The sequence below is a fragment of the Ochotona princeps genome, chromosome 33 (genome assembly GCF_030435755.1).
Source record: "Ochotona princeps isolate mOchPri1 chromosome 33, mOchPri1.hap1, whole genome shotgun sequence".
In the NCBI taxonomy this organism is placed as follows: Eukaryota; Metazoa; Chordata; class Mammalia; order Lagomorpha; family Ochotonidae; genus Ochotona; species Ochotona princeps.
In genome coordinates, this window is record NC_080864.1 from 851644 (window position 1) to 874678 (window position 23035).

The 23035-nt window shown below is 65.4% G+C and overlaps 3 protein-coding genes across 3 annotated transcripts in view; 2 read left to right on the forward strand and 1 right to left on the reverse strand.

Annotated features, from left to right (window-relative positions):
- The window catches only part of DOCK6 (dedicator of cytokinesis 6), a 32389-nt gene that overhangs the window by 1904 nt on the left and 7450 nt on the right, over positions 1–23035 (reverse strand). Inside the window, 40 exon segments of the mRNA XM_058658047.1 lie at positions 697–933; positions 1058–1147; positions 1283–1408; positions 2310–2324; positions 2430–2561; positions 3173–3316; positions 3410–3602; positions 3862–3962; positions 4116–4274; positions 4419–4571; positions 4828–4962; positions 5046–5142; positions 5321–5405; positions 5617–5743; positions 6572–6754; positions 7564–7724; positions 8815–8984; positions 9130–9269; positions 9493–9663; positions 9947–10060; positions 10844–10984; positions 11429–11524; positions 11793–11891; positions 13082–13186; positions 13673–13824; positions 14203–14364; positions 14575–14806; positions 15039–15125; positions 15602–15703; positions 15820–15958; positions 16550–16620; positions 16739–16856; positions 19010–19172; positions 19377–19470; positions 19593–19720; positions 19870–20023; positions 20770–20850; positions 21433–21582; positions 21681–21747; positions 22284–22369. Of these exon segments, the coding sequence (XP_058514030.1) occupies positions 697–933; positions 1058–1147; positions 1283–1408; positions 2310–2324; positions 2430–2561; positions 3173–3316; positions 3410–3602; positions 3862–3962; positions 4116–4274; positions 4419–4571; positions 4828–4962; positions 5046–5142; positions 5321–5405; positions 5617–5743; positions 6572–6754; positions 7564–7724; positions 8815–8984; positions 9130–9269; positions 9493–9663; positions 9947–10060; positions 10844–10984; positions 11429–11524; positions 11793–11891; positions 13082–13186; positions 13673–13824; positions 14203–14364; positions 14575–14806; positions 15039–15125; positions 15602–15703; positions 15820–15958; positions 16550–16620; positions 16739–16856; positions 19010–19172; positions 19377–19470; positions 19593–19720; positions 19870–20023; positions 20770–20850; positions 21433–21582; positions 21681–21747; positions 22284–22369 (5160 nt within the window).
- The window catches only part of TSPAN16 (tetraspanin 16), a 37909-nt gene continuing 19456 nt past the window's right edge, over positions 4583–23035 (forward strand). Inside the window, exon 1 of the mRNA XM_058658042.1 lies at positions 4583–4587. The gene's annotated coding sequence lies outside the window, so the exon portion shown is untranslated. The remainder of the gene's footprint in view (positions 4588–23035) is intronic.
- ANGPTL8 (angiopoietin like 8) lies at positions 17380–18627 on the forward strand. Its single transcript, XM_036498033.2, has 3 exons — positions 17380–17694; positions 17815–17979; positions 18454–18627. The coding sequence occupies exons 1-3, from the start codon at positions 17395–17397 to the stop codon at positions 18625–18627; spliced, it is 639 nt and encodes a 212-aa protein (XP_036353926.2). The 5' UTR covers positions 17380–17394.

The window sequence follows — 23035 nt, forward strand, 5'->3', positions numbered from 1 at the left end:
CCATCCAGCTCCCTGCTTGTGGCCTGGGAAAGCAGTCGAGGACGGCCCAATGCATTGGGACCCTGCACCCGCATGGGAGACCCGGAAGAGATTCCAGGTTCCCGGCTTCAGATCGGCGCAGCACCGGCCCATTGCGGCTCACTTGGGGAGTGAATCATCGGATGGAGGATCTTCCTCTCTGTCTCTCCTCCTCTCTGTATATCTGACTTTGTAATAAAAATAAATAAATCTTAACAACAACAACAACAAATGTATCTTGAAATGTATTTGAAAGGCAGAGTGGAATCTTGCATCTGCTGGCTCACTCCCCAAATGGCCACAAAGAGCCAGGACTGGGGCAGAAGCCAGGAGCCAGGAGCCCCACTCTGCTCGGGGCTCCCACGTGGGGGATCTTGGGGGGCCATTCAGGCTGCTATTGGCAGGTGCACGACCAGCGGGGCTGGATGTGAGGTGGAGCAGCCGGGGACTAGAAGTGGAGCGCCCATAGTGCGTGATGGAGGCCGGAGGTCTCCCCTGGGGCCCGCGCGCCCTGCCCACCTCCTCGCGGTGGAGGCTGGGGGTCTCCCCTGGGGCCCGCGCGCCCTGCCCACCTCCTCGCGGTGGAGGCTGGGGGTCTCCCCTGGGGCCCGCGCGCCCTGCCCACCTCCTCGCGGTGGAGGCTGGGGGTCTCCCCTGGGGCCCGCGCGCCCTGCCCACCTCCTCGCGGTGGCACACGCGGATGCGCGTCTTGATGTAGGGGAAGGCGTGATCGGTGCTGAGCAGCGTCTTCCGCTTGTGTTGCACGGGCAGCTCGCCGTGCGCGCGGCCGTCGGGCGTGAAGGGGGTGCAGAAGAGGAAGGCACGCAGCCCGTAGTTGCGGTCGAAGTAGGTCACTCGGTCCTTTAGCTCGTACGTGTCGAAGTGCGGCTCCACATAGGTGATCTGGATGTAGGCCTGGGGCCGGGAGCGGGTCGCGGGGTCACAGCACCCCCAGGCATGCGCCCAGCACCCACCCCGCCCCCTGAGCCCTGGAGCCTCCCTTGGGGGCCTGGCAGTCCGGAGGAGGACACCACCCCACCTTGTGTGGGTCCAGCTTGGATTTGTCCACGGGGTTTGAGTCCTTGATGATCTCCACCACGTCCTGCCCAAACCTCTCCGTGTAGAATTCCTGAGGGAGGTTGGCTGACTCAGGGCTGCCCCTTATCTAGCTACAGATGTCCCCTCCACCCCCACCAGCGGGGCGTGTCTCCAACCTGCCGCCCCAACCCTGCCTCCCCCCGGAGCGTGGGCCGTGCCCGCGTGCCTCCAGCCGGTGCGAGATCTCCGCCAGCTTGGTGATGGAGGGCTCCTTGTACACGAACTCCTGCTGGTCCAGGTCCCCGAAGCGCGCTCCGTAGAAGCCCACGCGGAAGTAGGTCCCGAAGACGCGCTTGGAGGGGGCTGGGGCGCACACAGGGGTGTGGGGTGTTGGAGGAACCGTTAGTCTGGGAGACACCCCACTTTCTTGGACTCCTGAAGGCAGCAGGGCCCTGAGGCACAGGTGTACACACACACACACACACACACACACACTGCTCGCCAGGAAGGGAAGGGAGCTGACCCTACAGGTACTCACCGGAGCAGATCCGGACAAGGTGGGGCCGGAGGAGGCGGAGGGGCGGAGGGCGTGGACAGAGAGTAGGGCATGGGGTGAGGTCAGAGGTCAGAAGCCCCAGTCCCCCCTCTCTCCCCTCGATCCCCAGGACAGAGAATGGAGGGGATGGGGGACCTTGCCCGCCCACAGGGCCGACCCCAGCCCAGCCGTCTGCCGGGGTGCTGGGTGTCTGCCATGTTTTGGCCAGAAAAATTCTCCCCAAACTGGGAGATGCCTAAAAATAGATGTCAAGTAGGAAAGAGGGCGGGGTTCACTCTGGCATGAAAAACAGGGGCGCTGGGGGAAGGGGGTGGAGAGGGAGAGAAGAGGAAAGCGGGGGTGGGGGACAAGAGATAGCCCAGGGAGAACGGGAGACGCCCCCACACCCTCCCATACCTCCCTATACCCCACCCGGTCACCAGCAATGAGTGTCGGCCACACTGTGGGGAGAAGGTGTCCCTGGAACACTCCCAGCCGGCTGACTTGTGCACTGCCACCCGCCCCCTCCCCGGCAGATCTGGGACAGGAGGTGGGGGACATTGGGGGAGCAGGGGGAGCTGACCACCAGGGCGCCATCACCCCCTGACCGACCCCACTGCACCTGCAGCCCCGCCGCGGGCCTCTAGCTCCCCCTGCTGTTCCTGCACCTCGGCTGACCTGCATTTATCGGGGTGGGCGGGGAGGGTCCAGGACTCACCTCCCAGCCGGAGCTCTGCAAGAAGGGGACACGGTCAGCCAGCCAGGCCCTTTGTCGGGAGCAGGGCCGAGGCCTGGCGGTGGGATGGGCCCCCTGGCCACCCACCCACCCACACCCAACCTGGCACATGATCTTGGTGAACGCGTCCTGCAGTCTGCCGTGCACGGCCGCCAGCTTCTTGTAATCTCGGTGGGCTTCCAGGATGGGGATGAGGTTCTTGTAGACCTCATTTACTGCCTCATACAGCCCGCCCTGGGGGGGAGGGGAGGGATGAGGCGACAGGTGGAGCGCGGTGGGGGGTGGGGAGGGGAGTTCCTGTTTCTCAGGCACAATACCTAACCCCACACCTCCTCCAGGAAGCCAGTGGGCGTCACCCCAACCCTAGATACAACATTAACCTTCTGTTTGGTTTTATTTTGGCTGATTCCCCCACGAAACACTATCTTCTCTGGCAGTTTGATCAATTTTTATCCGGTTAGGAAAGAGGTGGGAGACACAGAAGATATGGTGGCCGGCCGACAGCGAGCGGCTCTGCTGGGCTGAAGGCAGCCCGCCAGCCAAGCAAGCGGCGACTGCCATTTCTCAAGGTCAGGACTAAAACGCAGGGCCTGGTGCGGTAGCCTCTTGGCTAAATCCTCGCCTTACATGCGCCGGCATCCCACATGGGTTCCCGGTTCGTGTCCCGGCTGCTCCACTTCCCATCCAGCTCCCTGCTAATGTGCCTGGGTTCTTGGACCTGATCAGCTCCTGCGATGTGGTGGCCATTGGGGGCGGGGGGCGGGGAGTACCCAAAGGCCGTTCTGAAGCAGCTGGGAGGCTGCCCTGCGGCCCGCGCCCCGCGGGCCCCGGGTGACAGGCCTCACCGTGGTGAAGTGGGCAGCGGCCTGCTCGAGCAGTGCCACCAGCCCCAGCTCCGTGAAGTGCTTGCCCGTGCAGAAACCCTCCTCGTCGGGCGACAGGATGTCGTCAGAGATGGCCGATTCCTCCAGGACGTTGGACGAGATGTTCTAAGGGCGCGGTGGGGTGGGCCGATGGCACCAGGTCGAGCTGGTTCGGGCTGCCTCCCCTCCTGCTTGCTGCCCTCCGTGGCCCCCACTCACCTGGAAGGACACGCAGCCCACGGGCAGGTGGCGGCTGTCCTCCACCAGGGCCAGGTACTCGGCCACCAGCGCGGCCGCGTGCACCATGCACTGAGCCGCCTCCGCGTGGTTGCCCAGCTGGGCGTGTTTGCCCGCCATGTTCTGCAGCCACGTCAGCCGCAGGTCCGGGGAGCCCTGGTAGCCCCGGGCGATCCTGGGGCCCAGGGGGAGGGGAAGGGCTCAGCTGCTGCCCGCCCCTCTTCCCCGCAGCCATACTGCGCACCCTGCCACCTCCCAGCCCTGCCACCTGCTCATGACCCCGCCCTGCCCTCCGATGTCAGGGCTGTAGGCTGGCCAGCTGCCCTCCGATGTCAGGGCTGTAGGCGTGGCCAGCTGCCCTCCGATGTCAGGGCTGTAGGCTGGCCAGCTGCCCTCCGATGTCAGGGCTGTAGGCTGGCCAGCTGCCCCCCCACCTGTACATGAGGTCCATGAGCATCTCCGGGTCCTCCTGGTACGCCTTCATCTTCACCGTGTCGGTCAGGATCATGTGCAGGTTGGACATCAGGTCCTGGACCTGCAGGTGTGGGAGGAAGGTGGGAGGGGACAGGGCTGGGCTGGGGGCGTGGTCAGGACAGGCAGGATGGGGGGCCAGGGCGTGGCCAGGGCCAGGCGGGGCGTGGCCGGGGCTGGGGGCACAGCCGGGGTGGGGCTCCCAGGGCTCCCTCACCTGCTCGGTGAAGGTGCTGTCCCGCAGGCCCGCGTCCTCCTCGGCGTAGGTGAGGATGGTCTTGAGTGAGCGTCGCAGGTGCTCTTCGCTGAAGTTCTGGGTCGTCCCCACGAGGGACGAGAGCGACATGGTTACCTGCATCTTGACGCGCGCAAAGTTCTGTGGGGGGGTACATGGGGCGGGGAGGGGGACAGCGAGGAGGGGCCGGTGGGCCTGGGAGCCCAGACACCCTCTGGCCACCCTTCTTTCCTCCGCCTGCGCCCCACCCCAGCCAAGCCCGGCAGGTGACCCCTGCCCACTCACGTTGCCGATCTCGAAGTTCTGGCGCATGAGCAGGTAGAGCGAGGCGCTGGCGTGCGCGCGGATGGTGCTCACGCGGCTGCCGCAATGGCGCAGGAGCCGCAGGCAGAGGTCGGCGCACAGCTCCGTGTCTTCCTCAAACAGCAGCTCCGGGAACTACACACGGCCCCACGTCCCCCACCCCCGGGGTGACCCAGACGCATGAGGTTCAACCCCTTCCGCGTTCCCTCCAGCCCCAATCCACCTGCCAGGGACCGGGATGGGGTCACGGGATCCGGCCTCTGGGGGCGCGGACGCTGGCCGCTCTGCAGCCCTGGGCCTGCCAGCTAGCCTCTCTGATCCTCCCTCCCACGCGCCCCTTCTGGAGCTGGGGCCTCCCGGGCAGGGCAGGGGTGCGTGTTGCTCCACCCACCTTGGATACCAGGGCCCGCTGGGTGGCCAGGCCGTGCTGCAGGAAGAGGGCGCTCTGCGCGCTGCCCAGGCTGTAGAGGACCACCTTGAGCACGGCTCCCAGCACGCTCTCCCGCGCCTCGCACAGCATCACCGTCTACGGGTGAGAGACGGCCAGTTCAGGGCCGCGAGGGGCAGCGAGGGCCGGGCGGCCAGGGCGGCGGCTGGATCCAGCTGTACCTGCACCACGATCTCCAGCGTGTCCAGCACCACCAGGCTCACCTCGGTCGCCAGGTTCCCGTCCACCAAGGCCTCCTGCTCTACGTCTTCCTTGCTCCTGCTGGGGGGGAAGGCGTGGCCGGCGGGGGCCCCGGTGTGGCGGTGGTGGTGGTGGAGGGTTGGGGAGGGGAGAGAAGCCACTCAGGCCCCCCGCCCGGGGTCGGGGGTGAAGAGGGGGTCCCTAGAGCAGGTCCCCACCCTGACTCCTGGCCACTCCCGGTCCCCAGCGCACTCACCTGTCCGCGCGGTCGGAGGGCTGCCTCCAGTGCGTGACGCTCTTGCGCCAGCGGACATTCTCCTGGTTGCCAAATGGGCTCCTCTCTGCGGGTGCGCACACGCGTGAAGAGGCCCGCATGCGTGTGACAGCGTGGGGCGTGTGCGTGTGTGTGTAGGGGGGAAGGTTCCCTGCGAGTGACCGGCGGGGGCGTGGGAACCGCGGGGTCTCCACTGTGACCCAAGGGACGCACAGGGCTGCCTCCCCGCAGCCCCTGGGCCCTGCCCGCCCCACCCCGGGGACTGCGGGGTCCCTCACCCCGGCTGCGGCGCACCATCTCCTGGCGCGCCCCGATGGTGCCCAAGATGGCTTCCTCCAGCCGCGCCTTCATGTCCAGCGACTTCTTGAAGGTGAGGCTGTTAATCCTCTCGAACACCTTCTTCCCCTGTGGCCGGGATGGACACGGAGGGCTGAGGTCAGGGTGGGTGGGCATGGCTTTTTTTTTTTAAAGATTTATTTATTTGAACGGCAGCTGGACACAGAGACGGAGATTTTCCATCTGCTGGTTCACTCCCCCAGCCAGCCACCGCGGCCAAGATGGGGTCCAGCGGAAACCACCAGGAACTCCATCTGGGTCTCCCATGCGGGTGCAGGGTCCCAAGGCTTTGGGCCGTCCTCCACTGCTTTCCCAGGCCACAGGCAGGGAGCTGGATGGGAAGTGGAGCAGCCAGGACTCAAACCGGTTGCACTGGTTTGGGACTTAACCCTCTGTGCCTGCCCCAGGGCACTGGGATCTTTCCGCTGGAACCAGGGCTAGCCCAGCTTTTTCCTGACCCCTGGGGGGCCTGTGCCGGAAGACAAGGGTCAGTCCCTTCCTTTGGCTGTGACGCACGCGAGGCTTTGCGGTGGAGTTTGGGCCTTTGAGAAGCGGCGCCTCGTGGAGACGTGGGGGTGGTCTCAGGCCTCGGACGGCATTCTGGGAGGGTAATTTTCATCCCTGGGCCGGGTTCTGGCTTCCACACCTTTTGCAACCAAGGCCTTCACCAGGGCCAAGCTCACGCTGGGGGTCAGTGCCCTGGAAGCTGCAGGATCATGACCCCGCCCCCCCACACCTCTTTGCCTGCCTGGGGGTGGGAGTAAAATGCTTGCCGACTCTAAGACAGTAATATTGAGGATCCATTTCCCTCAGCCAGCACCGCGGGGACCCTGTGGGGCTGCCCAGCCCGCCTCCCGCTCCTCCCAGCTGTGTGCGTGTGTGTGCACACGCACAAACCTTGTACTCGAAGGCGGCCAGGCAGAGACACAGCAGGTCGAGCAGCCGCCCCAGCTGGGGCAGGGCCAGGTCGGCGGTCCAGCGCTGCAGCAGGGCGGGCTCTGCGTTCTTCAGCACCCACAGCACGCAGGCCAGCAGGGTGCGGCTGGACTCGGCAGACAGGGGCCAGCCCGCGCGGGGCGCCTGCGGACACAGGGGACGGTGTGAACCTGCCTCTCCTTTGTTGTATGTGAGAGAGAGAGAGACAGAGCGCATACTTCCATCTGGCTGGTTCATGCCAACAGCCAGGGCTGGGCTAGGCTGAAGCCCGGAGCCTGGAGCCTGGCTGGGCCTCCCACATGGCTACTGGGGACTGCTGCCCCTGAGCAGGAGCAGCTGAGAGTGGAATCGGCACTTCGATCCCAAGGACGGCAGCCTAACCTGCAGTGCCACAGTGCTCAGCCCATGCTCTTCCCTTTTAAAACGTTGTTTGGGGGACGGACGCAGTGGTGCACCAGGCTCATCCCCCATCTATAGCGCCAGGATCCCATATGGACACCAGTTCACGTCCCGGCTGCTCCACTTCCCACCCAGCTTCCTGCCTGTGGCCTGGGAAAGCAGAGGAGGATGGCCCAGAGCCTTGGGACCCTGCTCCCGCGTGGGAGACACGGAAGAGGCTCTTGGCTTCGGATCGGCTCAGCTCCGGCTGTGGTGGACACTTGGGGAGTGAACCAGCAACTGGAAAATCTCTCTTTCTCTCTCTCTGTAATTCTGACTTTCAAGTAAAATATATATATATTTTAAGAACTGTTGGCTGGGGCAGGCGTCCAGGACAGCATCTTGGCTGCCGCCTGGGACATCTACATCCCGGACGGGAGGGCCCCGGGTTTGAGTCCCGGCTCCGACACTTCCATTCCGCTGACTCGTGATGACTCCAGGCCAAGGCATCTGAGGATGTGGCTTCTCTCTCCCCACTGGCGGAGAATGGGGTGGGGCTGAGGGGACCGACTCACCGTGGGTGGCCCCTGGGAGATGCTGCTGCGCGAGCCGGGGGCCAGCGGGCCGCCCGCGATGGCCATGGCCACAGAGGGGTTGATGCTCCCTCCGAAGTCCCCCTCACTGTCCGTGTCTGAGTCGAGCATGGACGCCAGCCTGGAGCGCTGGCCAGGGCCCTCTGCAGGGAGGGAGCAGGGCGGAAGGATGAGGCTCCGGCTGCAGCCCGTCCCTGCAGTTCTGATGCTTTGATTGTTCCTGGAGCACGCTGGTCTCCGGTTCATACAGAGGTAACACAGACGGTGTGTGATACCTGGTCGAGCCCACCGTGGCTCGGGCCGCTCTGGGTCCGGCCACTGTGACTGGCTCAGCTCTGGGCACATGCGTGTGCACACACACACACAGCTCAGCGGGGTTCTCGCAGGTGTGCGTCAAGCACCTGCTAGCATTTCATACTAGGCACTGTGACTGTTCAGTTCAGCCCCACGGCGGCTCGATGCAGGAGCCTCCATCGTCTGCTCCCCCAATCTACGATCCTACGGATCTCTGAGTCGGCCTGTCCAGCCCTGGCATGTCCCCGCTGGGGAGAGATGGACCGGGCTTCCGTGCAGTGCACGGGTGTCCAGGAAAACAGTAAGATGAAACTACGGGATAAGTGACGATGCTAGAAAAACGTGCGAGGAAGAGGAAATAGAGGCTGATAGGCAATCGTCTGAAGGTTAAAGCGAGTGAAGGAGGAGCTTATGACGGGACGGGGAGAAGGGTTAAAACGGGTCAAGGTGGAGCCGGGACCGCAAAGAAGCAAAACACACAAAAACCTCAGACATCAGAATCAGTGGAATACAACGTACACTATCTGTGGTCATGCGCTTCCACCCGCGGGGTGAGCTGAAGGCACGCTGCACCCGCGCGAACCCACAAGGACGGAGAACTCTCCCAGCGTGAAGCCCAGACAGCCAACAGAAGGGAAACGGCTGGAGACAGACACACGCGCGGCGCGTGCCCAGGGCTAACATACGTGCGAGTAGAGTCCCAGGAGAGAAGAGAGAGCAAACCAGGCAGGAGGGAAGCAGGGGGGAAAAATCAAGAGAGAATGACGGAGGATTTCCTCCAAACGCATCCACCCACTCCTCGCTTGGCAAGTGACTGATCTGAGACTTTAGGGAGTGGGCCTGGCTAGAGGACCCCGCTTCCGACCCCCAGACACACACAGCCCAACTTGAACCTGACCCAACCCCTTAGCTCTGTGCTGCCCAACGGGACCCACTGACCGGCAAAGTCATGTAGGCGTGGTAACGTGTCCCGGGCAAGCGACAGCAGAGGCAGGTACAGCTCGGCCACGCGGGCCTTCACGGTGGGGTCCGTGTAGCGGGGGTCCGTGTCGTGGCTGCAGAGCAGGCTGTGCATGGCGCTGATGGCTTTCTTGTGCAGTAACGGTGCCCTGGGGCAGCAGGAGGGCACTCAGGCACAGGGCACCTGGGCCCTGGACGTACCTGCCTGACACTGGGGGCTGGGGGTGGAGTCGGGGGCTGGGAGGGACCCCACCCTGCAGCCTGCAGCCCCCCCAGGACCGGCTCTGGACTCACGCCTCGGCCTCAGGATCGAGGGCCAATGCCAGCTCGGTCAGCAGGAGCCCAGCCAGGAAGTGCTGCTGCCGGAACGGCCCGCTTAGCTCGAACATGAGGGTCACCTTGGGGTCCGGGGCCTGGCTGGAGAAGGTGGAGCTCTGTGGGGTGTCAGAGGTCAAGGGTCAGAGATGAGGGGTCATGGCTGACGCCTTGCCTCTGGAGGTGCCTGTGCGGGAGCACTGAGAATCCGCTGAGCAACAGGCTATGGCGTCCGAAGTCGACGGCGGAGGTTGGCAGCCTCGGACGCCATTAGGAAGAAGCTGACCCTCGCGTATCTGGGAAAGGTGGGTCGGGGGTGAAGGGTCAGAGGTAGCAGCCCACCTGGGAGGCGGTGGAGGACACGGAGGGGGAGGGCGAGGCGGGCGGCGACAGGGGGCAGCAGGGCAGGTTGAGGGTCACGTAGTGCTCGTGGCTGCACAGGATGCGGGTGAAATCCATGCGCAGGCTCAGCAGCGCTGTGGGGTTCGCGGCGGACTGCAGCCGGGCGGCCACCTGCCAGAGGTGGGGCGTGTCAGGGGTGTGGTGGGCCTGGTTCCACCCCGCACCCCCCCCCCCCCGGCACTTACCACGCCCACTGGGTCCACCTGCCGCTGGCCACCCACCGCCCCCGGCACCAATGGCCAAGTGCGCCAGCTGGAGACCACACCTACCACCCACCTGGTGATGACGCACACTGCCCAGAGCCCACAGCCATGCCCATCAACAACGTAGCCACAACCAGCACTCCAGAGCCACAGCTGCTACTCTGCCTGCCACCCAAAAGCCACAATCGCACCTGCTTGTAGTGACCGCGGACCAGGTGGAAGACGAAGCCACGGTCAGCCAGGGACAGGAGGTCACTCAGGAAGAAGGCCAGGCTGGCGTTGAGGCGCTCTGCCAGCTCGGTGTCCTGGAGGACACAGGGCCGGTCAGCTGCAGCACTGCACCAGCGGGGCCCCCACCAGACGCCCGACACTGTACCCGGCCAGACCCCTACCAGGGCCACAGCACTGTGCCAGGCCAGGCCCCCATGATGGCCGGCCAGCGCCCACTAAGGCCAGACACTCCCTGCCCTGGGCCCCGGGGTCCCCTCGACGCCCCAAGCAGCACACTGGGGCTCAGCAGCTCCGTCTAAGAACTTGCCCACTCTGGGGAGGGCCGTCTCCCAGCTTCCGCTGCGGCTCCAAGGCCTCTTGTGATCACACTCCAGGGGCTTGAGGGTGGGAACGGAGCCTTGGCACTGCACCGCGAGCCAGGCAGGATGGGGCAGGGAGGCTGCAGTCTGAGCATGCTCAGAGATCAGGTCCCCCCCAACCCTTGGGTCAAATCAGACTTTCTCAGGATCTCCGTGATCCCCTAACAAGTGTTCAGCTGGCACCTTCACAGTACCAGGCCTCTGGGAATGAGGTGGGAGGACGGACAGTAAACGGAGGAACTTCCCAGAAGGTTCCAGACTGTTCCCTGAAGATGTGGCACAGCTACAGCCCGAGTCAGGGCCCTGGAGGCGGGAGGCCAGTGAGGCCCCCCAGGCCGGGTCAGCACGTCCCTGCCTGGTGCCTTCTGGGGGGTCCACTGCCCCACCCCCCATCCAGGGCACCTCCTGGGGGGTCCACTTCCTAATCCCCCATCCCTGAGACCCCACTGCAGGTCCCTGCACGTGCCTTCTGGGGGGGGACCCCCACGAACTCCTGACCTTGTGCGCCCGTGTGATGACCTCCAGGCCCACCGAGCCCACCAGGGACTTGATGTCATCCAGGAAGCGCCCTGGGAAGCGCAGCTTTCGAGGAGTGTCCAGCCGCTGGCCCAGCAGCAGGTGCAGGGCCATGCTCTTCACCTGGGGAGAGAAGGCGGGGCCTGAGGACGATGGGTGGGGTGTGAGAGCCGTGTGGGTGTGGCTTACAGCAGGAGGGTGGGGCTTGAGGGCCATGTGGGTGTGACTTACAGCAGGAGGGTGGGGCTTGAGGGCCGTGTGGGTGTGGCTTACAGCAGGAGGGTGGGGCTTGAGGATGATGGGTGGAGCTTAAGGGCCCTGTGGGTGTGGTTTATGGCCAGAGGGTGGAGCTTGAGGAGCCCCACCCATGGGAGGGGCTTAAGCTGGCAAGTGGACTGGGTCAGAGGGAGGGGCTGTCACACCCTGCTTGCAAGGTGGTGGGGTGGCAGCTCTGGGTAGGGGCTTCTCTAAAGGGGGCATAGTCGCTCTTTAGAGAGACCCTCATTCGTGCCACTGGTTCCTCTGTGGGGGTCTCTGGTGGGGGTCTCCCCCGGGAAGGTGACTCACCATGAGCTTGAAGAAGAACCAGGCGTTGTGTAGCACAGCCTCCCGCACTGCACTGCCGCTCACCACCCACTGCAGGGCCAGCTCCTCGTGCAGCAGCTGTGGGCAGGGGCCACGGCCACGGTCGCTCACCCGGAACACGCGCCCCTACCGCCCCACCCCACCACTTTCTGGTGCACATGCCCAGGGAAGGGGGCCTGGGGTTAGAGTGGCAGGAGGTGGCCAGCCATGCAGGAAGGAGCAGAGTGGGGGCCGTGGGGTCTGTGTGCCCCTTTCCTGGGCTCTGCATGGGAAGGGGGCCTGGGGCAGGGGCAAGAGCTCCGGGACCCTGGCTGAGGGCGGAGCTCCCCTCTCCCCACCTGACTACCTTGTGCGCAGTGGGTCTTGGCTGGTTGGCACACGAGGCCAAGGAGGAGGAAGAGGAGGAAGAGGTGGCCTCGAGGTACGAGGAGGCCCGGTCCGTGGCCTAGGATGGGATGGGGTGAAGAGAATGGGATGGTGGCGACAGAGTGAATGAGACAGAGAGAGGCGCCCGCATGGACGCAGCAGGCGTGAGCCCGGGCGCAGGTGGTAGAGGAAGGCAGACTTAGAACAGAGACTGCCAGCTACCCTTGGCTGGCGGCTGGATGCTGTCATGTGCGTGCCCAAGCAGCCGGGGCCCTGGCGGGACGCTGGCACCAGGACCCGTGAGCCCGACGGACCAGTGACCTGTCATTCGAAAGTAGCCCCGGTCTTGGGTGTCTCGTGACCATGACAGAAAGCAGATTGTGACAACAGACGTGGGCCCTGGGTGCCGGCGAGGGCCACAGTGTGTGTGTGTGTGTGTGTGGTGGTGGTGGGCAATGCAACTGGGCAGCCTGGACAAGCAAGGACACATCTTTCCGTTAACGCACAGGTGCGGGGAGGTGCGGGTGGTGGAGGGGAGGCAGTGGACAGGGGCGTGGCAAGGTCACCCCGTGGGGGTGTGAACAAATGAAGGGATGAATGCCTGAAGCCAGGATGGGAGACCCGGCAGGACAGAGCGGGTGCTGTGGGGGCAGGTCAGTGTAGACGAGGACGAGAGGCAGAGCTCACGGCCCCTTGAGGTGCTGATGGGGCCTCTGTTGCCCCATCTGGGAAATGGGTGTGAGTAGGGGTGCTGGTCAGGGAGAGGCGGTGCAGTCTAGCCTCCAGGGCCTTGACCATGGCCGTCAGCCGTGCCAGGGCCCTCCTCTGGGTTCTGTACCCTGGTGAGGGGCCCATGTCTGAAAACCCAGTGGCCGATTGGTCTAAAGGCTCAACCTGTAGCACGCCCAGGACTCGAACCTGGGTCTGTCGGTTTGTGCAGAGAGCCCAGGGGACCCAGGAGAGATTTCCCCTCCCCCAAACACACACGGCAATTAAAGGGAGGTGTGTGGGTAGGGCCAGGCCATGCAGGGCAGTGAGGTTATAGGTGATGAGATCTGCATCTCATCGGCATTCCATTTGCATTCCGTCCTGGTGACCCCCCATCTGGCTAACGAGAACTCCAAGTGTTTCCCGCAGACACAGGAGGGAGCTGCCGCCTCCTGCAGGCAGTCCCCCTAGGTTAGTGGGTGGTGGCCAGGGAGGGGGTGATCATGCCATCCATGCCATGGTGGTGTCACACACGTGCGGGGACAGGCAGTGGCGGGGCACCTGTCTGGGCTCAGCCCCGCAGTGAGGGGGCGCCCGCCGCAGCACCGCCTTGTTGCCTCCCGGAGCGTAGGCGGAATTCACCCAGGAGTGGGAGCGGTCGACACCCTGGAGACATAGCAGGGTGGGGTGGGTATCCCCAGGGGTTGAGGAGGCCACGTGAGCCATCAGGGATGGGTGCCGCCCGCCAGCCCGTAGGGGCGTCATGGGCCTGTGCGCCTGCACACACACGCAGCAGAGGCCACGTATGCGCCTGTGCGGCCACAGTGCTGTGGCCCGAAATGGGTGCGTACGCCCGCCCGTGTTCATGTGTGGGGTGACAAGCGTGTGTGCAGCTGTATCACCATGGACCGCTTACCCTGCATGCACTGTGCGTGCGTGCGTGCCTGCGTGGGTGCACGGGTGCTCACCACGCACACACACGTGTGCTCACCAGCATCTGGCCCGAAGCCCACGCTTTGTGCCGCCGGGCCAAGTTCCTGACACCCCAGCGCTTCCGCCCATCCCGGGGGCTACTCAGTGGGGACGAGGGGTCAGCCCCAAGTCTGACTTCCCGGCTTCCCCCTTGGAAGGCCCCTGCCCCGCGTGGCCTACCTTGTTGGCCAGGATGCGGGAGACCTCGTCGTCCACCGAGCCTGGGGGCCCGGCCAGGTCGGGGTTACTGTTACTGATGCTCTTGGAGCGGGCCAGGTAGAGGCTGGCCGGGCGGCCGGAGCCCCGGGCAAGCGTGGTGGCCTGCACGGCTCCTGCGGAGTGAGGGTGGAGGGTCAGCTGCCTTTGCCCATGCCCAGCGGGCTACCCTGGCTGCACCTCCCCTGAGATCACTGTGTTAATGGTTGCTGCGCTGGACACCTGTCCCCATGACACACGGGGGGACAACCGGTCACCGTTTCCTCTCTACTTGGACTGAAGGGGTCAAATTGGTTGGTAAGGAGTTAGCCAGGGGGCAGGGCAACTTGGCTAGAGTTTCTGCTCCATGGATGCGTGCCGATCGGCACAGGTCACCTGCCAGTCAAGCGGCCAGCGCCCACTCCCTGAGGAAGGGGACAGAAATAGGGTGAAAGAATCTCTCTTCCAAGTGACCCCCTTTTTCCTGTCTCCCAGGGTTTCCCAGCACCACTCACCGCCCGGAAGGCTGGGCTCGGTGCCAGGGAGGCGAAAGGCGTAGTGGACATAGGCAGCCAGCAGCGGGCAGTGGCCGTGGGCGTCCTGCACCGACTCCAGGCTCCGGTGGACCAGGCTGACCACGTGGGCCATGGCTTCAAAGACCCCACGGCCCAGGTTCACTGCCGGGCAGAGCTGGAGGTCAAGGCCTTGCACCTGCTCCACCCCCACCTTCCGGAGGAAGAGCAGGTGTTGTCCGAGGCAGGTCATGGGATCACAGAACTTTAGGGTCAGAGGGGGTTGGGAGGGGTGGCCATCTTCCAGAATGGAGGAACGAACACGCAGGACCCAGCGTGTAGGGCACAGGTTGCTGTGGGGGTGGGGGTGCTCACCCATCTGGCCGCCAATGATGGGGGGCTGCACGACCAGGCGCACAAGCTTGTCCAGCACATGGTGGGAGAAAGCCACCAGGGGCTCGGGGCTGGCCAGGCGCAGGGTGGCCAGGCTGGCCCGCAGCTCCTGCTCCACGGTGCCCTCGCTCAACACCGCGTCCTTGAGCCGGAACGGGAAGGCCCCTTCCTCCAGGACGTGCACCAGGGTGAAGAACTTGTCCAGGTGGGGGTCCTGGGCAAGCAGAAGTGGGCTGAGGCAGGTGTGGGCGTCGAGTCCAGCCTGGCCTGAGTCAGCAGCAGCTCCTCACCTCTCCATAAAGCCCCAGGTGACTGGAGTCACCTCCACGGTCAGCCAGAGAGCAGCCCTCCCTCCCTGGCCAGCAGGGCAGGTTGCCCAACCCCGGACACGTGTGTGTGTGTGTGTGTGTGTGTGTGATGGGGAGAGCAGAGGTCCCACCCCGTACCTGGGGATGTACCGAGGACATGGCTGTGAGCTCCACGCTGAACACGCCCTTGTGACCATCCACCCAGCGCATGCCCGGCAGCGCCACCTGTGAGAGGCAGCCATGGGGTGGGGGCCTGGGCACCTTCTGGCCACCCCTCCCCTCCTCCCACCACCGTGGGATCAGGCCACCACGGGCCATTGCGACACTGTAGGCTCAGCATGGCACAGCCTGGCGGGACAGCTGGACACCCCGCCCCCACGTCCCCCAGCCTAGTGACAGGGGACTGAACCCCTGCCATTGTTGGGGGAAGGAGCGGTCAGCGGAGAAGGGAGATGCTGCAGGGGGACAGTGAGGAGTGGGGAAACTGAGAGATAGCTCGGGGTGCCCGGCACGGGGGAGGGCAGCAGGTGCCAATGGGGCAAGAGTTGAGAGGGTGGGGTGATGGGACGGCCACAGTCCCCAGGGAACCGTAAGGGGGACGAGAGTGACAGGGCCAGGCAGGGACGGATGGCAGCGTAGAGGCAACAGAAAGAAACACACACGCCCAGGACGAGGGACCAGGGGGTGGGGTGAGCACATACGTCAGGCGTGAGCACGGAGTAGCTGGGCGGGGGCTGGTCCACGGCCACGGGCAGGCAGAGGGGGCCGGTCCGCAGGCGCCCATGCTGCAGCAGGGGTACCCACTGCGGAGGGGTGAGGTTGGGTCAGCACTGGCTGGGTAGGTGGACGGGAGGACGGGCGGGCAGACAGGCAAGCGGGTGGGTGGACAGGCAGGGGCTGTGGGCGCAGGGTGGCTCACGGTAAAGCCTATAGGCGTCTCCAGCGCCGTGCCGGGCCGCGGCTGGCAGCTGACATGGTAAAAAGTGAATAGTAGGTGGTGGTTCTCGGTCAGGCAGGCCGGGAGCCGCAGCTTAAACTCCTCGTAAAACTCGGGGGACCTGGAGGGGGCAGGGTACGTGTGTGGGGGTATCCTCCTCATGCGTCCTTTATGTCGGTGTGGGGTGGTGGGGAGCCCTCAGCCTCCCTCAGTGCCTCGTCTCCCCTTACACACGCGTGAGCAATGGCTCGGGCAAGAGCGTCCAACATCACACGTATTTTGGGGCAAAAGAATTTGGACATTGGTGCACGGCTGTGCAGCCTGTTAATGTCTCACGCATATTCTCAAGGCCGCGTAATGCGTGGAGTTCTCAAAACCAGAAAACAACTTTTTTTTTCTTTTCATTTTTTTTTAAAATGTGAAAGGCAGACACAGAACCTTCCATCTGCTGCCCGATTGTTCACCAAAGCCAGGGCCGGGGGTTCCCCATGCGGGTCCCCCACGGGGCCCGGCCCCCTGTCCGCCCCCTGCTGCCTCCCGGGCCGCGTATGAGCCGGACGTTGGGATTGGAAGTGGAGCTGAAACTTGGATCTCAGATAGGAGAGGGGTGGGAGCCCCGGGGGGCGTGTTCGCAGCCATGCCAGACCCTCCAATCCTCCCGCGCACTGCCACACCCTCGCGCACTGGGACCTGCCACCCGGCCACTCCGTACTTGTTGTGGTACACCACGGCGGTGAAGGCCTCCCGCGTGAACTCACTGCAGCTGGACTTGCCGAAGATGACCTGGGTTGGGGCGGGGGGACCCCCGCGGACACTGAGTGCCTGTGCCCCGAGGCCTGGCCCCCACCCCAGCCCACCCCCAGCACCGGGCAGGGAGGGAGGGGGCGGATTCATCACCCACCGGCAGGGCCTGGCTGGGGTCCTCGCCCGCCATGTACTGCAGCCGCACGGCGAGGTTGCGCACGGAGCCCTGGCGGCTGCTGAAGTTGAGGCTGTGCGGGTATACGTACAGGAGGTTCCTGTGGGTGGCGGGGACAGCACGGAACACTCAGCTGGCACCTACTGCATGCTGAGCGCTGGCTCTCCTGACAGGCAGTGAGTTCCCCCTTCCCCCATCACACCCACTCCCCAGGGAGGGTGACAGAGGGCCCCATGCAGGGTCATCCAAGGGCAAGCAAGGGGCATGTCTTGGACCCCAGCACCCCCTCGGCACCAAGTAAGCCTTGTGCCTGCAGCTCACGGGCAGGGTCGCTCAGCACGCCTCACTGTCAACCCCATAGGGGAGGGGAGCGGAGGGGAGGCCTGGGAGCCCATGTCCCTTCCTCCCAGCCACCCCCACAAGGCAGGGCAGGCTCCAGGCTGCAGCCAGCATGATCCGAGCGTGGCCTGCCTGCCCACCAGCATTGATGCAACCCCTTGCCACCACCAGGCCCTTGCGTAACTCTGGGCGGCTGCTTGGCCGCTGGCCAACCGAGGGGGGTTAGCCACCCGCTGCAGCCATAAAAGGCGGTAGCTGCGGCACTGCGGGAGGCTGCCTGCATCCGACCAACCCCAGTCATGATCACGCCCGCTCTGTGTCTGCTCTGGGCCCTGGCAGCGCTGGCCCGCCCAACACCCCCAATCCCCACGGGCGGCCCGGAGGAGCCAGCCCAGGGCGAGGAGTTGACCCTCCTGTTCCATGGGGCCCTGCAGCTGGGCCAGGCCCTCAACGGCGTCTACAAGGCTACGGACACACAGCTGACAGAGGCTGGGCGTAACCTGGGGCTCTACGGCCACACACTGCAGCTGCTGCGACGGGATGTGAGCTGGGGCCGGGCAGCAGCCCAGGAGCTTCGGGCCAGCCTGAAGCAGGTGCAGGTGAGCAGGGCTCCAGGGGCGCACGTGGGATCCCGCCTTCTGCCCCTCCATGGGGTAGCAGACTGCCCGGGCACCCTGGGTTGTAAACAAAAACTGCATCTCTCTCTCTCTTCCGGGCAGACGGAAGGAGTCGCCCTGCAGCTACAGGCAGAAGCCACGGCCCAAGAGCTGGCGGAGCTGGCCCAGGGACAGCGGTCGCTCAGGGACAGTGTCTGGCGTCTGGAGGGGAAGCTGCTGGGTGCCCGGCTGGGTCAGGCCCAACACCAGGAACTCGAGGCCTTGAAGGTACGAGGGAGTGAGACCCTGTGTGGGACCAGTCCCTGTCCCCACCCCCAGGCTCCCCACCGGGAAGTCACAGCCCTTCACTGGTACCTCCTGGGACAGCCAGGGACCCATCGCACATTAGCATGGCAGTGGTGCACACAGCAGGCGCTCAATACGTGCTGATGGACTCCCTGGGATATCTAGCAATGCCCTGAGGGCTCCATGCCTGCCCCAGCACCCGTATGGCCCCCTGCATTGTGGCTCTCTGCCCTGGGGTCACGCATACCACCCATGTCTCTAACTTTCCCCAGGTCTGTCCCATTCCCATTTGTTCAGATGGGGAAATTGAGGGCAGAAAGTGTGGTGGGGGCGGGGTGGGAGGGTGCCTGGCCAGGCCCCGCGGACATCAAAGGCAGCCCCGAGGTCGGGGTAGGGCAGAGGAGGCCAACAGAGCCAGGACTGTAGCTTCAGGTGGCCGCCCTGACCCCTGCGCAGGTGCACGCGGACAAGCAGAGCCACATGGTGTGGGCCCTGGCCGGCCACTTGCAGCGGCAGCGGCAAGAGATGGCGGCGCAGCAGCGCTCGCTGCGGCAGATCCAGCACAGGTGCACTGGCTGGGGCAGGGCGGGGGTGCCGGGTGGACCTGGCGACCACTGGGTTCAAGGATGAACCCTCCTCCTCGGGGGCCTGGGCTGAACCCCATCTCCGCTTCTCCCCACCCCGCAGGCTGCCCGCAGCGGCGCTGCCAGCCTGAGCTGGCCAGCCATCCACGCTGGGAAGCACAGAAGATGTGTGTATACAGCAGGTGGCGCTCAAGCACTTGGCACGGCCGTGCGCCGCGTGGGGGTGCAGGAAGCTCTCCTGGCACGCCGGGCAGGCGGGCACCCAGCCGGCCAGCAGAAGTGGCTGGGGGTCAGGGCGCCCCGTTTCCAGCCGGTGCACAGAGAGGAGGTTAACACAGGAAGGAAGGGGCAGAGCCTGGGACGCGTCCCCTCCCACCCCACCCACAGACAATAAAGCCGAGTTAGGCAGTGTCCCGGCCTGTGTGTACCTGTAGCAGGTGTGCGGGGCGTACACCTCCTTCGCCGGGAACTCCAGGATCTCCCTGGTGGGCCGGCCCCGGGGGTCCGGGTAGGGCTTCACGTGCAGCAGCTCCGGGGACAGGCAGAAGTGTGGGTTCTCAGGCGCCGGGGAGATGTCGATTTTCAGCTGGGCTGCGTGGGGAGGGGTGGGTGTGTGCACCTGCTGGGGCCGTCACACAGGACGCCCTGGCGGCTCCCTTGCCCCCACACTCGCCCCTGCTCTGCACTTGGGGACCCCCGCCACCCCACCTCCGACATTTGCCTCTTTCGGGATCCTTGCTGGGGGAGTGACTGTGTGACTCTGACCAGCCTTCGGCCCCACGGACTGGGTCGCACCTGTCACGGGCCGCAGGCGCCTCAGCAGGGAAGATGGGCGTCGCATGTCAGCCAGGAACTTGAAGAGGTCTTCGTCGCTGAGTCGCTCAGCCTCCTGTGTGGGTTGGGATCGGCACCCCAACCCCCTCACCATGAGCAGGAGCCAGGAGGCTGGGGTGGGGGTCCCCGGCACACACACACTCCCCTCCGCACCCCCCACGCCTGCCCGCCTAGCACCTGCTTGAAGAAGTTGGTGACGGTGAGCGTGGCAGGCCGGAAGCCCGAGAAGCTGCAGGTGTCGTCCGCGCCCGTCGTGCGCTCCTGCGGGGCCCGGCGGCGGCGGTCGGTCCAGGCCGGGCGGCGCTCTGGTCGGGGGAGGCGGTACACGTGGGGGACATTAGGGGAGCTGGTGGATGGTGTCGCCCCAAGGGAGAGACGGAGGCCGGCCGGCTGGAAAGGGGGGCGCGTCTCGCCTCCCCGCAGCAGCCCCCCGGGGGTCGCTGGGTCGCCTCACCGCCCTCCGAGTCCGAGTCACGGTCGGACTGGCCCGCACTGTTGACGATGTTGGCCAGGTGCACGGCCGTCCACGCGAAGGGCATCCGGTAGCGACCCAGGCGAGTGCAGAACTGCTCGGCTGCCAGCCGCAGCTTCTCCAGCTTCTCCTTGTTCTGTGGGCAAGTGCCAGGCACCCTGCACTTGGTGTCGGGAGTGGGGAGGTCTGGGGAGCACCTGCCCCCCAGGCGAGCCAGGCACCTGCCCCCCAGGCGTGCCCTGCACCTGCCCCCCAGGCGTGCCAGGCACCTGCCCCCCAGGCGTGCCAGGAACCTGCCCCCCAGGCGTGCCATGCACCTGCCCCCCAGGCGTGCCATGCACCTGCCCCCCCAGGCGTGCCCTGCACCTGCCCCCAAGGCGAGCCAGGCACCTGCCCCCCAGGCGTGCCCTGCACCTGCCCCCCAAGGCGAGCCAGGCACCTGCCCCCCAGGCGTGCCAGGAACCTGCCTCCCAGGCGAGCCAGGAACCTGCCCCCCAGGCGTGCCCCCCAGGCATGCCATGCACCTGCCCCCCAGGCGAGCCAGGCACCTGCCCCCCAGGCGTGCCAGGAACCTGCCCCCCAGGCGTGCCATGCACCTGCCCCCCAGGCGTGCCCTGCACCTGCCCCCCCAGGCGAGCCATGCACCTGACCCCCCCAGGCGAGCCAGGCACCTGCCCCCCAGGCGTGCCATGCACCTGCCCCCCAGGCGTGCAATGCACCTGACCCCCCCAGGCGAGCCAGGAACCTGCCCCCCAGGCTAGCCAGGCACCTGACCCCCCCAGGTGAGCCCTGCACCTGACCCCCCCAGGCGAGCCGTGCACCTGACACCCCCAGGCGAGCCATGCACCTGACCCCCCCAGGTGTGCCTGGCACGCTGCTCACCTTGGCTGCGTCTGCCTCCTTCATCACCATGTAGGGCTCACAGCACTCACTGATGTCTCCCTGCTGGAGGACTTTCTCCAGCTGTAGGTCGGAGGGGTACTGTGAGGCCACACCCCTCTCGCACGCCCCCCAAACCCCTACCACGGCCTCCTGGCTCCTCTCCTGGACCATCCTGCGCCTCCCACGGCTCCCACCGGCCACCCCAGGGACGAAGATCAGCCCTCAGCTTGGTCCCACCCACACAGCGCCCTCCCAGCTCTTCCAGACACACCCCAAACTCCCAAAAGGAAGCCCACCTCAACATACCCTCCCCTGGTGGCGTGGACCAAGACCACAGGACTCCAACCAGGACCCGTCAAGGGGACCCGGTCCTGGGCAGGACCCCCTTAGCTGCCGTGCCTGTTTCCCCATCTGTATAACCACCCTGATGACCCTTCACTTCTGGGCCCGACCCACAGCGGCCCTTTTGTTTTCTAGGAGGGTTTGGGGAGTTCATTTCTAGATAAAGGCAGCTTCCCCACCCACCACGCGGTGGGGGAGAGGGGGTCTCAGCTCAGGCATCACCTCCTCACGGAAGCCCACCAGGATTCCTCCTCACTCACTCCTGTCTCAAGGTCCCCAAGCTCAGCCCTGCCCCCACCCTTGCCTGGTCCCAGCGGGCACCTTGATGACCAGGAAGATGTCCGGTGACGGGTGGCTCACGGAGAAGATGGCAGAGCGGGCCAGCGTGGAGATGGCCGGGTGCGTGCCGTGCGCCCGCAGCAGCCCCTTCATGGAGTCCGAGTTCAGGTCGAAGTAGAAGTTTTCTGAGATCTGGCGGGGAGGGCCGAGCGGGGGGGAGGGCACACAGCTGGGGTCACGGCCGTCGCCTCCTCTGGGGACCCCACAGGCGCCACCAAGACACCGCCCACCTTCTTCTTCTCCCGTGCGTCATACAGCGCCAGGATCCCAAAGATGGGCTCGATTTCGATCTCGAATCTGTGGGTCAGAGCGAGGAGGGTCACGCGTGGCCCCAGCCCCGTGGGGTGCGGGGGTGGGACAGAGCCCTGTCTCCCACCGGGCCACGCCTCTCATCCCAGCTGCGTGGTCCCTGCGTGGTTACACAGCAGGTGCTCCAGGAGTGTTTGTCGAGTGGCTGACTGAGCTGTTTCCAGGCCTGGAGAGCTCAGGGCTGGCCCGCAGCCTCCCTTTCCTGTACCGTACCCCACCCCTCCGTCCTCCCTGGTGAGGAGAGTTGGGGGACGAACAGGGGCCAGGCCGGGCCAGGGGCCAAGTCCACATCCTGTCCAGGCTCTGGCTCGATTCCCACGCGCTTCTGGCTGCTCCTCCGCCCCCCTCCGCCTGGGGAAGGGACCTCAGGCGGCTTGGCTGGAGCCGCACGGCTTCCTCGACACCTCCCAGGGGACGCTAGTGGCCGGGCAGGGCAGGCGGAGCTTCTACTCCCTGTGCCTCAGTTTCCCCAGCAGCTCAGGCACACAGTGAAGGCGTGGAGGGGGACGTGGGTTCATACTCACTTGAGTGACAGACATTTGACCAGCAGCCTCTGTCCAAAGTGTTCCCGGGGTGTCTCTGGGCGGCTGCAGCGCTCCACGGCCTCATCCTGCCAAGGGCCGGGGGTAGGCACAGGCGGTCAGCACACACCCTGCACGGCCGGGGCACTGAGCACCACAGCCAGCACCCCAAGGTGGCGCAGGGGGCTTCTCTGCCCGTCTGGGGCAGGGTAAGTAGGACAGAGGCCTTTGAAGTCCTCTTACACGTGACCATGAACTCTGAGAGTTAGGACGGGGTCTCTCCAAATGCCAGGCGCGAGGGCACCCAAAACAGGCCGCCCGCCATACAGAAAGAGTACGGGGCAGGAGCTGAAGCGAACTGTTCAGAAAAACCAAGCCTTGTGGGAGAAAGGGGGCTGTTGGGGAGCTCGGGTGGGGAAAAAGGGTGTTTAAGAGGGGCACTGGAGGGATGTTTTCAGCTTAGGGCAAGTTTCGGGGGGTGGGACCCTGCCCTGAGTCAGGGTACACCTGTATTCAGCAGGCGCCCAATCGGCACGCTTAAACAAAAGTGCAGGAAGATAGGCCCAGGCTGGAGCGATGGCTCAACTGGTTAATTCTCCGCCTTGCACACGCTGGGATCCTATAGGGGCACAGGTTCGAATCCCAGCTGCTCCGTTTCCCATCCAGCTCCCTGCCTGTGGCCTGGAAAAGCAGTCAAGGACGGCCCAAAGCCTTGGGACCCTGCACCAGCGTGGGAGACCAGGAAGAGGCTCCTG